At 39.5% G+C, this 18,995-nt stretch overlaps 1 protein-coding gene across 1 annotated transcript in view; it reads left to right on the top strand.

The window, feature by feature from the left end:
• LOC124712340 (DNA repair protein RAD50-like) overlaps positions 1–18,995 on the top strand; it is a 191,942-nt gene that overhangs the window by 47,771 nt on the left and 125,176 nt on the right. The window contains exons 7-8 of the mRNA XM_047242635.1: positions 13,811–13,964; positions 15,669–15,768. Of these exons, the coding sequence (XP_047098591.1) occupies positions 13,811–13,964; positions 15,669–15,768 (254 nt within the window). The remainder of the gene's footprint in view (positions 1–13,810; positions 13,965–15,668; positions 15,769–18,995) is intronic.

Raw genomic sequence — 18,995 nt, forward strand, 5'->3', positions numbered from 1 at the left:
TGAAGATCTCTTTCCCCAATCTCATGATTCCTATGTGGACGGCTGAAGGGCGCTGCAGTGTTTCAACTAACATCTTTCACAGACCATAAACATCACTTTTAATTGTGTCTGTGCAGAGTCTCTCCCTGGGAACACATTCACCTTCATCCTAGGTGTGAGCCAACCTCTATAGCCCACTGGGCTGCCAAAGATCAACAATTGTTCCTTCATGGTGTATTTCTATTGATGTATTGTGAACACCTAGCAACCCACTTTGTGACAATATCGGCATCCACTTCTTAGTTGGCTAATTATCAAATGCATAAAGACAAGTTGAAGACATCACATTATTCATTACCCCTTGTAACCCTGAGTTATATAATGAACATTTTACTGACTGCGACTACTACAAGCTCTTAACTCGTCTCGCTATACACCACCAGCCTCTGATTCTATTCATAATCAGATGATTAGCACATGAATGCAGTTCACAGACTCAATTTATTCAGGATCTTCAACCTTACTTGGCTCACAGATGTTCTCTCTCCACAATAACAAAATGTGTCATCATTCCAGTCCATAAAGCAAGCAAAAACACAATGTCCATCTACAGCTACCGACCAGTGAGCCTCATCAATGTGCTCTGCAAACGTCTATTTATTCAACTTTTATCCTTCTGATCATTTTGGGTTAGAGTTGGTACATTGCTCGACACCCTTAAGGTCAAAAGAATAGCATTCCCAATGCTTCCTGCTGAGTGTTACTATCTTCCTTATAGCCATCAGTGGGTTAGTGTCTCCGTCTGACCAATGGGCATCCCTGTACTGTATGTCAAAATTGTTTTTGCATTTGATATAGCTTCCAATCTTCACTCCTGACTGAGGGCCAGCTCCAAGAAGCCATATGAAGGGCCTCTGCTTGAACACTTTCTACATCTAAATATGGTTACACACTCCGCAAGCCACCATACTACTATACATGGCGGAGGGTACCATGTAGCACTAGTAGTCATTTCCATTCCTGTTCCACTTGCAAATAGAGTGAAGCGAAATACTGTCTGAAATTCTCTGCATCAGCCCAAATTTCTCGCCTCTTATCTTTGTGGTCCTTACATGAAATACACAATGTATTAAAAAGCTTCATCCGTTTTGGAACATCTATATTTCTGAAACTAATAAACATATATGATGAATTTTGTTTTTTGATGAATGGGATACTCAAAGTTTTTTTTTTTTTTTTTTCCATACGTTTTCATAGGTGTTCAGCATGCCCCCCTTGAGATGCAAGGCACTTGTCAATGCGGTATTCAAGTTGTTCCCACACAGCAACGAGCGTGTCTTGAGTTACAGCTTACACAGCTGCTGTTATGCGAGGTCTCAGTTCATTCATTGTTGTTGGTAACGGAGGCACATAAACAGTCTCTTATGAATCCCCACAAGAAATGATCACGTACAGTCAGGTCCGGTGACCTTGGAGGCCAGTAATGTAACGCTAAATCATTTGGTCCAGTGTGATCAATCCATCATTCAGTAATCCTTTGATTTAAAAATTGCAGCACTTCCAAATGCCAGTGTGGCGGTGCCCCATCCTGTTGCTAAATGAAGTTGTTAAAATCAGTCTTCAACTATGAGAAAATAAAGTTGTCAAGCATATCGAGATATGTGCGGACTCCTTGTGAAACTATGGCGGATGTGTCAGACACTCAGGGACGGCCCAGCGGTTTGCCTTTACGCAAGCAATTTGCCTTTACGCAAGCAACCCGTTTCTCACAATTGTTCATGCCATCATCTAATGCTCTGTACTGTAATAGGATCCACACCATACCTAGTACGAAAGTCACGCTGTACAGTTATTACTGATCCACACTGCACAAAGCTTATAACACAAAATGCTTTGTTGTCCCGACACCATTTTTACTAGAACTGACGTAAGTGCACACTGCTGCTACCTATTGGGAACCATGTAGAACTCAAGAGTTTGCTTTTTCCGGCAGTATGTTGTTCATGAACATATCTCAAATAACATAACAGTTATGATTTTTTCAAAATCTGAAGATTCTTTTTGATACACCCTGTATACATCTGTGGCAGCAGAATCATCCTGCAGACATCCTCAAATGCCAGTTCTCTGAATTTCTGCAGAAGTACCTCACACAAAGAGCATCTTCTTCCCTCCTGGAGTTGCCATTTTTGTTTGTAAAGCACCTCTGTAATACTTGCATGTTGATAGAACCTTTCAGTAACAAATCTAGCAACATTCCTCTGAATTGCTTTAATGTTTTCCATTAATCCGTTCTGGTAGGGTACTGAAGAATGCACTAGCATTCTGTATGCCATCTCCTTTATGAGTGATCTACACTTTCCTAAAATACTTGAGCATTCGCCTTTCCTACTAGCAAACTGACCTGCTCATTCCATTTCATATAACTTTGCAATGTTACTTATGCCTAAATATTTAATAGATTCAAAAACAAAGATGATGTTACTTACCAAATGAAAGTGTTGGCATGTTGATAGACACACAAACAAACACACACACAAAATTCCAGCTTTCGCAACCAACGGTTGCTTCATCAGGAAAGAGGGAAGGAGAGGGAAAGACGAAAGGATGTGGGTTTTAAGGGAGAGGGTAAGGAGTCATTCCAATCCCGGGAGCGGAAAGACTTACCTTTAGGGGGGGAAAAAGGACAGGTATACACTCGCGCGCGCACACACACACACACACAAATCCATCCGCACATATACAGACACAAGTAGACACTACTTGTGTCTGTATATGTGCGGATGGATATGTGTGTGTGTGTGTGTGTGTGTGTGTGTGTGTGTGTGTGTGGGCGCGCGCGTACTAGTGTATACCTGTCCTTTTTTCCCCCTAAGGTAAGTCTTTCCGCTCCCAGGATTGGCATGACTCCTTACCCTCTCCCTTAAAACCCGCATCCTTTCGTCTTTCCCTCTTTCCTGATGAAGCAACCGTTGGTTGCGAAAGCTTAAATTTTGTGTGTGTGTTTGTGTTTGTTTGTGTGTCTATCAACATGCCAACGCTTTCGTTTGGTAAGTTACATCAACTTTGTTTTTAGATATATTTTTCCCGCGTGGAATGTTTCCCTCTATTATATAAATATTTAATAGATGTGAGTGTCCTATTAATGCTGGATTTATTACAGAATTGCTTGCCAAGGCTTCCAGTTTTCTTCTCCAGAAACATGACATGTATTTCTGGCCTTGTACCATATTTCATCCTGGTCAAGAAGTATGTTTAGACACCCAACACTTGTCATTCTGCTACTTGAAAGCTGACACAGCTGTCCTATATTCATCCATGTTTACCCTGCTTTAGACTCATCCCAGCTGGACAATGGTTGCCACATTTATAACTCAGTGACATTTTGAAATTATTGGATTCAGTACATTATCATGAAGTGAAACTGGCCACCGGCACTTTTCATGCCTAATCCTGTAGACAGTCTATTCACTGAAGCAGGGAGCTTTTCGTCAGTTCCAATGGAGCCAACTTTAATTCACTGCAATCAACATAGGACAGTTCTCTGATCATCCAACGTAGCGTTTTCTTTTTTGATACAGGGAGTGTGACCCCTTGACACTTGCTCTCAATACCCAGACCATGGATTAGGTCCAACCTACATACTTAAAGGACCTAGAGTTTGTTACCCACATGAGCTTACAGCATCCATTCCTCAGTAATATTGAGTTGTTAGTGTCATTTACTCCAGTGGCTCCAAAATCAGGAATAGGACAGTATATACTTTTACAGGTTGTGCTTGTCAGGAACAATGTTTGTTGCCAAGAACATGTAGTGTTTTTTACGGCACAGCTGACGGCCATTAATAGAACCATATGTTTTATTAAACATACGTCCTTCGATCAGTTGATAGTCTACAGGCTATTGATCGATCTTATCCTTGTCCTGTGGTATCTGCTATTCACAGTCTTCTCTTTGATCTTAGTTGTACTACTCTTCTCCTTGACCTCAGTTGTTCTACCTGCTCAGCTGATTTTTCTCTTGGTTCCAAGTCAGGTGAGTGACACAAGGAATCAGCTATTTGACTGGAGAAGCAATTGCTTATCCAAAATTCACTTCGACGATGCTGGATGTAGATGTTCAGATGTGGGTTAAGGTCTTTACTCAGTCAGAGATGGAACATCATCTGGTGGGTTATTGCCCCTCCTATAAACACTGTACTATCAAGGAGACTGCAGTTTCACGGTGTTCCTCCCTGAAGGAGTCTACTTTCCTATGTCACCTCATAAACAGTGATACACAGGGTGTATATGCCCTGGGAAATCTGGGAAAAACAAAGAAATTTTTTAGAAATTCTGACAATTTTTCATTTTTTTAATTTTCAGTTTTTTTGTAACTTTTTACTGGTGAGGACTGATACTCTAACAAAGAATGTTAATTTAACCTGCTGCTGCAGGATAATATTGCAGCATAAAACAAGAGAATAACTTCAGTTGCAAAGAAAATGTGCCATTTACAACAAAACAAAATGTACATGCAAGCATCTGCAGACAACAAAATGTGTCAAAGGCTCCAGTACTAAGACTATGCAATACATCATTGCTACAATCATTGCTTTAGATGAGCATGACACTGCAACTGTTTACATTTCTAGTAATTCACAGGAAAATTTTGCAAGTGGTGATTTGAGAAGCTTTACTTTCAAAGGAAATTACCTTTTACGCGAGCCGAATTATGTCATGTGTGAAAAGGTGTGATAAATTTCTTAAATCACCAAGTATTTAACTGTCATTCAAAATTTAACACTCTGAGGACCACCCACTTAGAAAATTTTTGGGCCAGAAAACCAGCCATTTATGCCATTATTTAAAAAATTACTGGCACATTTGTGTTTGATGTGTCTTAAAGGTAATGAACACATGCTAAAAGAGGCCAAGCTTCAAGGTTAGTTTTTCTTATTGATTTTAGTTGTTTCATAGATTATAAATATTGCAATAAAGTTGGCAAAAAGTATAATTGCCCACCAAGAACAAGTGCAAGGTGAATTCTTGAGCAATGTCACATTTGATTGGCTTGTCCACAGAAAAGCCGAAGTGCTGGATGGAACATTTACCCAGCCAGGTAACCCGCAGAACATTCGGCGCACAAAAGTGAAATTTTGTGCTTGTCAGATACATTCAGCTGCTGCAATTTAAATTGTGTGCTTAGGATCCTGCCTAACCACACCCTCAGAAGAAACAGCAAAAAAATTTTAACGACCAATATTATATGTGAATCCTTAGGTTTTGTTGTAGCTATACTGTGTATATACAACTTTAAACCATCAACTTTTTCTATTTGTGTGTTTGCACTGCTTAAGGGGAGGTTTACTATTTTTGGCGCGAAAAAAGCATGTTTTTGAGAATTTTTTTCTTGGGATGTGTTATAGGTATCAATATCAAATTTGGTCAAAATGTTTAGTGATATTTCCTCTACAAACTGGAATTTTTTCGACCGGAAATGTCGAAGAGCAAAGGCGGAAGTGCCGTCAGAACGAAACAATATTTCAATGTAGACCTCCACGCGTGGTATGTCACAGGTCAGCCGATTCACCTGAAATCAAAATTGAGTCGACGTTAGCGAAGTATATAAGAGTCTTTAGGAGTTGTACCTCACTTAAGTTATTTGGACCATAAGAAACAAAATGGCGGCCATTTGAAAAAAAATAGGTTTTTTTTTCCATCGATTTTTCGACTTCGTAGGCCAAGTAAAAATATTTGTAGTTGATGGATCGGAATAAAAGTGGTAAAACTCGTAGACAATTCAGTTAGCATCATCGGAAACAAAGAATCATGCCAATCTGTTCAGTAGATTTGAAGTTACCATACGGCGCGATAAAAAAAAAAGTCATTTAGAGAAAAATGCGTTTCAAGTTTTGACTACATATAAATGCAATATTATACAACTTATGTTCAATCTGCTATTCCGAGTCCATAAACTAGTCCTTCCTCTTCCTCATAGAGGGCATTCTGTTCGATTAGGCCATCGTGCGCTGCTCCAGAGCCGCTCGTATGGCCGATGGCAAGTGGTTTTCGGCCACTTGAATTCTGTGGTCGTCCGAATGCTTGGCAAACTGCGTCAAATAGAGTCCCAGGGTGACGTCCATCATTGTCATGGTCTTCAGAATTGCTGAATACCCTTCGTTGAAGCTTCTCACTGCCATGAAAGTCGCAATCTCCAAAGTCTTCGCACCAGAATGCAAATGCTTTGGGGCTAACTTCCAAACACACAGGTTCAAACTTTCATTTAAATTTCGTTTGTTTCCTCCCAAGCATCAGTACAATAATTTGTCCTCCGAAAGAAAAAAACTGCTGCATGAAAAAGGCCAATTTCAGACAGGTGCATTTTTTTGTTCAACCACGAATAACAGACATTTCCATTCTGTATTCGGAAAAACCGTTGCAGGGGTGGATGCTAAACACTTTTGTGGATCCAAAAATGCAATTTAAAAAAAATGTTTTTTTTTTTTAACCAAAAGATAGTAAACCTCCCCTTAACAGTGATGTTGCTATTGGCTGACTACATCACATGTCTTATGCTCTGAATATCTGCTGTAATCAGTTGGTGAATCACGTGACGTGAGCTATGATTGGCTGACAAAAAGTGCATCACAATCTAGATTTTAGTGCTTCAAAACCTACAATGTGATATTTGGTGAAATTCATATTTATACTTTTGCAATACAAAAATATGCAATGTAATGTTGCCACACATGAAAAATCTTTCCAAAACATGTCATATTTTTGCTGGGTTCCATTTCCTAAAGGGCTGGGAAGTTAACTGCCAGTATATAAAAGCTTTACTGTTCAAATAATTTGTAAGTTTTTCAAGTCCAAGCGAAAGTATATTGTCACTTAACATAGAAAAAGTGTATTTTCACCTGGGAAAAAGTGCATTTTCACATGGAAAAAAGAGTATTTTTAACTGAGAAATCTGGGAAAAACGTAGAAGTTTTTATTTTTTTCTTGTCCGCATACACACATACACATACACATACACACATACGGACTATTCCATAATTTTGTATTATGTAATGAACCACACCGGTGTTGTGGTTGAAGAGGCTTACAGACAGCAGCTCATGTCCTCTGTGGAATGCTCTCTCCTTATAACAGTGTATGCCAGGCAACTTATGGACAATTGAACTAATTCTTAATTTCCTCCAAGAAAATATGTTTCAGTTTTAGATCTAACATTTCAAGCAGCTTTCAGGACAGAGTCGGGATGGTTGTTGCACGGTTGTTCCGAGAGGCCCTCGACTTTCCCTCCTCCACCTGCTGCCCTGGTCATTCCTCTTTTACTCTCTTTTAATTACTTTTATATGTCATTAGTCTTTTTTTTTCTACCACACCTTATTCTTTTCCTTTTTTGGGAGTGCTTCTTCATGGAACACTCTTATGAAGGTCTGACCTTGACGATTCCTTATCCTCAATACTTGCTGATCATGAAAGAACAGTTGATTAGTTGATTGTTTACTCCAAGAGAGTGAGTTCTTTCCCATCTTTAAGACTTTGACAATAACGGGATGGTTGTGGGAAGGACACCACCCACTGCATTGTGATCCTTTCCTTAGGGCACACTTGATTGCATCCACTCATCTACTGAACTAATTATTTCAATAAATTATGAAAATCCTTTTTCCTTTATTCTTGAACTAATTATTTCTCACACCTTACTATTGTCGGTCCTAGAGGTGATCATTGTTCAAGCTCTTAATCCTCCAGCCATATCCAGCTTCAGAATGCAGATATCATTCATATTCCCTGAGTTGACAAAAGTCACGGGATACCTCTAACATTGTGTCGGTCTTCCTTTTGCCCGGCAAAGTACGACAACTCAATGTGGCATGTATTCAACAAGTTGTTGGAAGTGCCCTGCAGAAATATTGAGCCAAGCTACCTCTAAAGCCATCCATAATTGCAAAAGTGTTGACGGTACAGGATTTTGTGCACAAACTGACCTCTAATTATGTGCCATAAATGTTCAATGCAATTCATGTCGGGTGATCTGTGTGGCCAAATCATTCGCTCAAATTGTTCAGAATATTCTCCAAAGCAATCGCGAACAATTATGGCCTGGTGACAGTGCATTGTCATCCATAAAAATTCCATTGTTTTTTGGGAGCATGAAGACCATGAATGGCTGCAAATGATCTCCAATTAGACGGACATAACTTTTTCTGGTCAATGAGAGGTTCAGTTGTAACAGAGGACCCAGTCTGTTCCATGTAAACACAGACCACAGCATTATGCAGCCACCACCACCTTGCACAGTGCCTTGCTGACAACTTGGGTCCCTGGCTGCGTGCAGTCTGCACCACACTTGAACCCTAAGCTCAGCTCTTACTAACTGAAATTGGGGCTCATTTGTCCAGGCCAAGGTTTCGCAGTCGTCTAGGATCAAATCGATATGGTCACTAGCCCAGGAGAGGTGCACCAGGTGATGTTATGCCATTATCAAATGCACTTGCATCAGTTTTTGGCTGCCACAGCCTATTAATACCAAATTTTGCCACACTGTCCTAACGATCCTTTTGTCTCATGTCCAACATTGATTTCTGTGGTTATTTCACACAGTGTCACTTATCTGTTAACACTGACAAATATATGCAAATGCATCTGCTCTCAGTCATTAATAGAAGTCTGTAGTCCACTGCATTGTCTACGGTGATAGGTAATGCCTGAAATTTGCATTTCTTAGCACACTCTTGACACGGAAGATCTTGGAATATTGAATTCCCAAATGATTTCCAAAATGGAATGTCCCAAGCATCTAGCTGCTACTACCATTCTGCATTCAAAATGTTTTAATTCTCATCATGTGGCCATAATCGTGCTGGAAGCCTTTTTACATGAATTGCATGAGTACAAGTGACAGCTCTACCAATTCACTGCCCTCTTATACTGTGTGTGTTTGTGATACTACCACCATCTCACATGTGCAAATCGTCAGCCCTTGTCATTTGACTCCTCAGTGTATAACAACATTACTGGCTTCTGCATCTACATCTATACTCTCTAAACCATCGTAAGGTGCGTGGCGGAGGGTACGTCCCATTGTGCCAGTTTTTATGGTTTCTTCCTATTCCATTCATGTATGGAGCATGGGAAGAATGATTGTTTGAATGCATCTGTGAATGCAGTAATTATTCTGATCTTATCCTCATGATCCATATCTTCAAGAGTCTTCCAGTTCAGTTCCTTCAGTATCTCTGTGACGCACTCCCACGGTTTAAACAAACTGTGACCATTTGTGCTGCCCTTCTCTGTATACATTCAACATTCCATTCGTCCTGTCTGGTATGGGTCCCATGTACTTGAGCAATATTCTAGAACCAGTCACACGAGTGATGTGTAAACAATCTCCTTTGTAGACTGATTGCACTTCCCCATTATTCTACCAATAAACTAAGTCCACCACCTCCATTATCCATGACTGAGCCTATGTGATCATTCCATTTCATATCCCTTAAAGTGTTACACCCAGGTATTTGTATGATTTGGCTGATTCCATCAGTGACTCCTTGACATTATAATAATAGGGTACTACCTTTTTTCGTTTTGTGAAGTGCAGAATTTTACAAAATAACTGCATCATCTGCAAAAAGCCTGATTTTACTATTAATATTGTCCACAAGGTAATTAATATACAACAGAACAGCAAAGGTCCCAACACACTTCCCTGGGGCACACCCGACGTTACTTCTACATCTTACAGTGCCTCTCCATCCAAGATAACATGCTGTGTCCTCCCTACCAAAAAAGCCCTCAATCCAGTCACAAATTTCAGTCCATACTTTGACAACAAGTGTAGATGCAGTTCTAAGTCAAATGCTTTTCGGAAATCGAGAAACACTGCATCTACCTGCATATCTTGATCCAAAGCTATCAGTATGTATATGAGAAAAGTGCAAGTTGGGTTTCACATGGTTGATGTTTTCGTAATCTATGCTAGTTGGCATTGAGGAGATCATTTTGTTCAAGATGCCTCATTACATTTGAATTCAGAATATGTTCTAACACTGTACAACAAATTGATGTCAACAATACTGGACAGCAGTTTTGTGGATCACTTCTGCTCCGTTTCTTTCTTGTATGTGGTTGTGACCTGTGCCCTTTTTTTCCCTAAGAATTGGGCATGTTTTTGTATTCAAGGTGTCTATGATAGATTATAGTTGGAAGAGGGGCTAAATCAGCCACACATTCAGTGAAGAATCTGACAGGGATTCCATCAGGCCTTGAAGATTTTGTTCAATTTTAATGGTTTCAGCTGTTCTCATCACCACTTACACTAATAGTTATTTCATTCACCTTTTCGGTGGCACTAGGATTACATTGAAGCAATTCTCCTGGTTTTTTTGGAAAGGAACATTTGAAAACAGATTTAGGCTTTTGCTTTGCTATACTCTGTTTCAGTGCCTGTCCCATTCACTAGGGACTGGACACTAACTTTGGTGCTGCTAACAGCCTTTATGTACGACCAGAATTTATTTGGGTTCTGTGAAAGATCACTTGATAATATTCTGCTACGCTACTCATTGAAGGCATCACGCATTGCTCTTTTGACAGCCAAACACATTTCCTTCAGCGTCTTTATCTATTTCTTTGGAAGTTTCTTTACAGTGACTGTATACCATGAAGAGGTTTCATACTAATATGAACTGTTCTACTGGATCTGTCCAGTGCACGGTCAACTATTCTTTTAAACCTGAGCCAGAGTTCCTCTACACGCTCCTGCCCTGTGCTGAATGTTTTCTAGTTCCTCATTGAGATATGACACTATTGATCTTTCTTATCTAGTTCACTGAACATTATATCTTTCTGCTTGTTTTAGTTGTCCTTTGTACTTTGGTAATCGTTGTTGCCACAACTGCATCATGGTCACTGATACCAGTTGTTGCTATTAGATCCAAAATATTTCAATCATGATTGGGGTCCCCAACTATCTCATCTCGATAGTTTTCAAAGAAGACATTCAGTAAAGTATCACATGATATCTCATCATGCCCACTGCTAATAAAATTGTAATTTTCCCAGGTAATCGTAGGATGATTAACGTCTCCACCGATGATTACATGGTTACTTCAGGAATTGAGTCTGGTGGGCAATAAAATGATCTAATTATCATTTTATGCCCACCCCTGAAACGGAGGCTTGCCCAATCAATCCCGCATACAGCTTCAGTTTCTCTTGGATTTGAGTTTCTTACCTATCTTGACAACTACACCGTCTCCATTTCCCATCTGCCTAGCTTTTTGATACACATCTAAATTTTCCCCAAAAATCTCACTGCTATCAATTTCAGGTTTCAGCCAGGTTTCTGTACCTAGTATTGAGTGAGCTTCACTGCTTTTCATGAGCACTTCAAACGTTGGCACTTGGTTGCGAAAGCTTCGGCAGCTCACAATTTGCATTTAAATCATATCATCTGTAGGAAGCATTTCTTTCAATTATACGCTGATATTTTTTGAGTTTCCTGCAGCTATTGTTATCTGGATTGGATGGAGAGTTGCCTAATCTATAAAACCCTTGTGGCACCCCACACACAGTCATCTACCTGAGTGGCAGCCTCTGATGTGTGACATGTGTAGGGAGACCATACAGTTCTCATCAAGTCCAGGAAGTCACAGCCTAGCTTGTCACAGAACCATCTCTCGTTCAGTCTTTCCGCTCGACTCAGAACCAAAGGTCCACATTCTTTGAAACTTAACAAACAAGGCTGGTCTTCTCGACCGTCTCTTCCAGTTGCTACAATGACCGGAAATGACCTTGGAGCCCAGACGACAGGCATAATTTGTTACATGCTCCACAATCTGCAGTTGGTTGAACCCCCTCCCCCAAGCATACACATTGAGTGCACCTGGTGTCCTTTCCTGTCCCTAGCTACCATTTCCCTAAGGGTTACCATCATTCGTCTTACATTTGAACGCCGACAATGGATTGACCCATGCCCTTTTTTGCTTGCCTGCTCTTGACACTGGACGAAACAGCTTTCCCCAAAACATGTGAATTGAGTCCCACTGGCTCAGTTTTGGTTTCAGTGAAAGACAACACTTCAAACTTGTCTGTTAGGGGGATCGATATGACACCCTGTGTCCTCCCTGGTCTCTGCCATCCTGTACAGGACTCCTAGATGTACCATTAACACATCATTCGCAGTCAGGTGGACAGGCAATAACAAATCCACTGGAGAGGTGTCACACGTAAACGGCTCCCGGGAGCTCTTCCAACGTACCTATTTGCAGCAGCTGCCGATCGGTTGGCAGCAGGCAGGGCAATTTCTGGCTGCTTACAAGCATCAAACAACTCATCCCGTGTTTGAGAACAGCATTCACAGTGGGGCTGCATTTTGGCTGGTACTATGTACTACAAAAAGCACTCTGTCTTCAGGCCACGAGTGGCCTACCGGGACCATCTGACCGCCGTGTCATCCTCAGTGGAGGATGCGGATAGGAGGGGCGTGGCTTCAGCAGACCGCTCTCCTGGTCGTTATGATGGTGTTCTTGACCGAAGCCGCTACTATTCAGTCAGGTAGCTTCTCAATTGGCTTCGCGAGGCTGAGTGCACCCCAAAAAATGGCAACAGCGCATGGTGGCCTGGATGGTCACCCATCCAAGTGCCTACCACCCCCGACAGCGCTTAACTTCAATGATCCCACGGGAACCGGTGTATCCACTGTGGCAAGGCCGTTGCCATGTACTACAAGGCAGTAAAGAAATCTGTTGAGCTAAAAAGATGCTAGTTCCCTATAAGAATGCATGCTCAGGGGAATGGAGTTCTGATTTCCATCCATTGTTACAGATTTTCTTTGATTTCCCCAAATTGGTTATCAGTTTATAACATGAAAATTCCTTTCAAATAGGTCGCGAGTAATCTGTCCCTCCATCCTTATCCAACCAAGGTCGATTTCAATCTCTAGAGACCATGTTGTAAATGTGGCGCCTTTTTCCTCTCTCTCTCTCTCTCTCTCTCTCTCTCTCTCTCTCTCTCTCTCTCTTTCATGTGTCATTACATGTTCTCTGTGCAGTTTTTGTGATGAGTGTGTATTTTGACTAAGTATTAACCTTCCTGTCCCTGTATTTATTTAAAGCCTTCCTTATAGTCTGGACAACCAGTGAGCCAGTGCACTTAGTTGCAACATTTACAGTATCTATCATATTAATGAAACTAGGCAGACTATTTCCTCTTGTTTTGTCACTTTCATTATGAATGTTAGACCATATTCATAATGATTAAAATGCGTAACATTGGAGAACTTCACATATATTCGTAAGTGCCTCAGAGCGTGGCCCGCATGCCCCTCTCCTTCCCTGCCCACATCTCATCAGTGTCCCCTGTTGACTACCAAAAGGCTTAGTCGTGGCTTCTACTTACGACTGGGTCACAATATTATGAGTGACAACTGGAGTGAAGATTTACTGCTGAAATATCAAGCTGATATTGCACTCCAGTGACTGCATATGATCAATGATATTGGAAAAGGTGATGATATACCAAAATGCCACGTAAAGAAATGTGTAGTAATGATTGTTGATGCACCTCTCTCATTTTCTTTCTTGAAGGACATCATTTAAAGCCTCATGCTACAGACAGTTGCCAAAGGCCTGTTTCGTACTGAGTACTTGTATAAGCATTTTTCTAAGTAGCTACTCATCCATGATTTTAATCTCGTGCACTGTGTAACAACATGTACACACAGTGTGAAAAATGTACGTCAGTCTGTAATCAAATTCTAGTGTGGTTTTCCTGTTATTTTAAACATTCTGATTTTTGATGTAATTACACAGTGTGAACTTTCTTTTTCCTTGTTTTAGTAAAAGAAGATACATTTTCTTCAGAAGTTCTTGTCTCAAATTTAATGCATCAAGTCGACGATAAAATAAGAGAGTCAAAGGTACAGTTTGAGCAGTTACGGAACAGGTTTCAAAGAGAAGAGCAGGAACTCCAAAGTAAAATAGACATTGCTAGGTAAGTTGATTTAATTATTCACTAAGGGAATCAATGTATCTTATTTTCACAATTTGAAATTTCATCACAACAGCTAAGTTTCGTGTTTTATCTTTTATGGTAACTCATACATGAACCATAACATATTCATTGACTTTCGACTAAGAGCTAGATAAATGAAGAGATAATATTTACTTTTATCCTTTTAGACATTAGTAGATACATCTGTGCTGATTACTTTAATGTTTTTCAGAGCCAGCAGTGTCTTACTATGAATATCAAAGAGTGATTGTGTACAGTATTTTAGTTGTGACTGTTTGAATTTGTAAATCCCGAATTAGAAACATAGATGTAAGCTGTAACAGGGAAAGGGTTATTCCTGACAAATTTTTGGAGTGACATTTTTGTCTTCAACTAAATTCATACGGTGTGATGTATTGTTATTTTGAGACACGAATTACTCTGTTAGGCATTGGAAGAAGAAAAAGTTTCTTTCCTTTTTGCTGAAAAGTTACAGAGAAATTTTTCTAAGTTAACATGCAGCATCCTAACTCAGAAGACAGGGAGTGAACCAGACACAGGCAGAATGTACATAATGAGTTAACAATTATTATTCTGGTATTGTGGCTAGCCTGAGTGTAGTTTTAAGGAATTTTGTCCATGCAGGTCTAGGCAGATTGCTTGCTAGTTCCCCATCCTTAATGGCTTAGTCATATGATGTATGTGGTGGCTGTGCAAGATTTGTACAGGATTTCAGAAGAGATATCCCTAAAGCAAAGTTATGATTGAGAGTTTTGCCATTCTTTATGGCTAAGGTGAATACCCGATGGCGTGAACTTCAAAATCAAATCATTTGTATCGAAACTGGTAGTGCTCTAAGAAAAGAGCAAATAAAGTAGGTTTTGTAAAAATAATCAAACACCAGAAGATACAGGCTAGAATAATAGTAATATGGATTAGAATAGATTCTACTCACCATATATAGGAGGTGTTGAATAGTGGACAGGATCATTTAAGACTGCCCTAATTCATGTTGTTGTAAAGAAAGTAATTTCTACATGTTTAACATTTGTGACTTGTGGAGCTGCCTGCAATCTAATTAAAAAGAATTACACCAGACGCGTTTCGCTTTTATTTACAAAGCATTTCAGTCTGTCAGGAATTCTCAGATATTAAAGCACAAACAATCTTTCCAAAGTTTTTAAGCTTTTAGAAAAAGATTGCATCTATGTTGGTGCAAGTAACCAACACACCATTGCAGCAACTACATTGTTACATTGACAGTTCTATTATGAGTTGACCACAATTTCTTTTGGGTTACTTCAGCTTGTGTGTAGAAGTTCAATATTCTGTAGAGTTTACATACAGGGCAGTGCTTGATGTAATTTAGAGGTACATCACATAAATATGTGGATTATCTGTTTTACAGCAAAACTAACGTTGCATTTGTAGCTGTAGTTTGAAATTGTGCAACAGCACATGCAGTAAAATGTGTAATGAACAGTTAATAAGATGAAGCATTTGTTATTTTGTATTTAATTTAATAGCTTCTGTCCTGAAATTTCCTTTTTCTTGGTGGAATAATATAATTTATTATTTATATTACCTTCTCCATATTGTATGCTCTCACTGTGTTTGTGTTTCAGAGTTTCATGTTGCTGGATCTAATTCTCATTTGTTCTATTGGACATTAACTTTTCTTTCTCTTATGTTTCTGTTCACTAGAGACACTAAAGCAAAGCTAGAGCAGGAAATCACCTCAAAAAAACGACAAGCAGAAGATAATAAAGCTGAAGAATGGAGTGTCAAAACAGAAATTGAAGATGTAAGTACTATTTGTTTTTATGGTTGCACTAGATGTACATGTAGAATGAAGCAATGCATTTTAATTGGTTTAAAGAAGTTATGGTAATTTAAGAAAAAATTAGGTCACTTGAGGAAAAATTTTTATTTGAATTTTCATAACCAATGAAAGAGTGGGAAATGGGTTACCAAATTGACCAGGCTGGTTTGGCGGGGGGGAGGGGAGGGGGGACGAATGATTGCTTGAAAGTAAAGAAAAAAATAGAAAGAGAGGTCAAATGTTTTATGGAATGATTTGTCAAAAAGTAAGAGATAAAATAGATTAGAGAAGCATTTGACACATCTTTAAATGATGCTCAAAGTCATGTGTAGTAAATGAGTTGCTAATGAAAATTTAAAGTTCCACTGAGCAAATATCCTCTAATGTCATGTATAAAATCTAAGTAGCCCGCAGCTCGTGATCTGGTGGCTAGCATTGCTGCCTCTGGATCAGGGGGTCCCGGGTTCGATTCCTGGCCAGGTGGGGGGATTTTCTGTGCTCGGTGACTGGGTGTTTGTGTTGCCCTCATCATTTCCTCACATCACCATTCGTGACATTGGCTAGATTGTATTGTCTAAGAAATTGGACTGCAAAAATTTGGGACTTCGTACAGGCACTGACTGCACAGTTGACCACCCCACAAACCAAACATCATCATCAAAATCTAAGTTAAACCTTAAACTTTAAATTCTCAATTGGCATCTCATTTACTGTACATGATTTTGAGCATCTTTCAGAAGCATGTCATTATTCCCTGATTTTACTTCTTACTTTCTATTAGCATCTGTAAGTAGGCTACTGTTCTCATGTATAATTATAACTCATTCCATATCCATACAATTCTCTAGTATACTGGATCTATCAAACGTGAATAAATGAATAAAATAAATAAATTACTTGTAGACAAATTATTTCACAAAACATTTGCCTTTCTTTCTTTCTTTTTTTAATCATACAATGATATTGTCATGAGAAATTGCACTCATATATCATTGTCTCAGTTAGAAACTGAAAACATACCATCAGTCACACACAGAAAACCTAAGATGCTATGGGGCTATTGTGGTCAGGTATGGTGCATGATTTCTTTAGTTGGTTTTATTAGTTCATATCTCACGGTGTATCACATCTACTAAGATTATTGACACATCTCAGTTTTGTGCAAGATGGATGCTGTACCTGTTGAGTTTTGGTCAAAAGCAAATGTGACCATATGTCATCAACGTTTTGCCCAATTTGAAAAGAATGCAACTGATTTGATGTGCCAGTTTGTTGCTGTTGGTGTTGCATGGTCCCACAATTTCAATTTAAAAATAAAATGGCCGTCAAAGCAACAGGGGAAAAGTGATGGTCCTGTGGCAAAAGAGGGGAAACTGATTTCATATGGAGGAAAGGTTGTGGCCAATATTTTCCAGGCTCTAGAAGAGTATCTTCTTAATGATAATTTTGCAATGGAACAGGGGTGGGGATTGAAAATTATGAGATGCCTCAAAAAATTATTCCATCTGTGGTTATAAGTAATATTTAACTGTGTGTGTGTGTGTGTGTGTGTGTGTGTGTGTGTGTGTGTGTGAGATAATAAATCACCATGACATTTAAGTTATTTGTGCAGAAAGTAAAAACTTTGATCTTTTGTAAAGAAAGAAGTGAAGGGAGTTACTTTTTTGTCAAAGTAACCCATGTCTGCACAGTGTTATGAAAAGTGTAGATTGCTACTCACCATATAGTGGAGATGCTGAATCACAGAAGTTATTCTCAATTACTATTCCACAGCCTGTACCATCTTGATCTGTCCTACCAAGACCAGCTTTCCTGAATTGCACAGGTGGGAGCTCTTCCTGCAATATATCCTAATTTCCCTTTACCCTCCTGGCATCAATCTTCATTAGTCACCATCCTTTATCCACCTATCCCCTTTCCAGTTCCCTCTCCAACACCTCACAACCTTCTATTCCACCAACGCACCCAAAGTATTTTTACTTCTCTCCTTTTACTCTACCCACCCCCACCCCCAACCACTGCTCCCCAACCCTCCCTGCCCTTGGTCAACCTGCTGACTGCACCTAGCTGCCCTACCCTCTCCTCTCCCTGCCTTGTCCCTGTATTCTCCCACAAGCAGAATTTTACTGTCCCCCTCCCCTACCCTGCTATCCACCCCCCAGCCTCCTCCTTTCTCTTTTCTCTGTCCACCCAGATTGCTTCTCCCATCATCCACTGCTGCTTGCAGTATCACCTCAGCTGCCAGAGACAGTGGACATGCGAATGGGACTTGAGTTTGTATGGACATGTGTGCGTGTATGTTGTCCAATGCAGAAGAAGCCTTTTGGCTTTTGATGTGCCTGTCTGCGACTCAGCATCTCCACTGTATGATCACTAGAAATCTATCTTTTTCATAATATTTTAATTATTTCATCCTGGATTTTCCATTGTTTGATCAACTCATTTCTATCATTGAGATGCAGGTATTTCTGCTCTGTAGTTCCAAGGTTGTTGAAGGACCTGCAGTTCACAAAAGCTAAACAGTATGACTAGAAATCTATTGGAAAAATATATTTACTATTGTATTTTCCTACCCAACCAAAAACACAAGGTTTTTTAAAAATTGATAAATACAAAATAGTTAAAGAAGGTGATTCATAGTTTAAGATAATCCTTTTACTGATGAGAATAGTGTCATGTGGCATATAATTTCAATCTATCAACAACTATTACTTTATTTGTCTTATTGTTGCAGAACATTGTATTTAAGGAGGAAAAGGTCCACATAAATTGTTGACTAACTTGATGCCTTACAAAATGAGAGATTCGAATTAAAAATTGTTGAACATGCACAGTGCTCACCGTATTTGGTACCTTCATATTTCTACCCATTCCTGCATCGAACGAGATTTGTTTCTTGAAACCATTTTTGAGGCCAGGCAGAGATAAAAGTGACAATAGTGAGAGATGATCTCTACAAAAATTGTTTATTTTCCATTCAATAAGACACATGACAAAAGATACTTCATGAAAATAATGCGTATCTGAACACTTCAGTTATCGTGTTGTGATGTTGGGTATAAGATATCCACAGAGAGATACAGCATGTTATAGTCTTAGGTGGAGATTTCAATTTACCAGATATAGACTGGGACACTCAGATGTTTAGGACGGGTGGTAGGGACAGAGCATCGAGTGACATTATACTGAGTGCACTATCCGAAAATTAC

The sequence above is a fragment of the Schistocerca piceifrons genome, chromosome 8, assembly GCF_021461385.2.
Source record: "Schistocerca piceifrons isolate TAMUIC-IGC-003096 chromosome 8, iqSchPice1.1, whole genome shotgun sequence".
Classification (NCBI taxonomy): Eukaryota; Metazoa; Arthropoda; class Insecta; order Orthoptera; family Acrididae; genus Schistocerca; species Schistocerca piceifrons.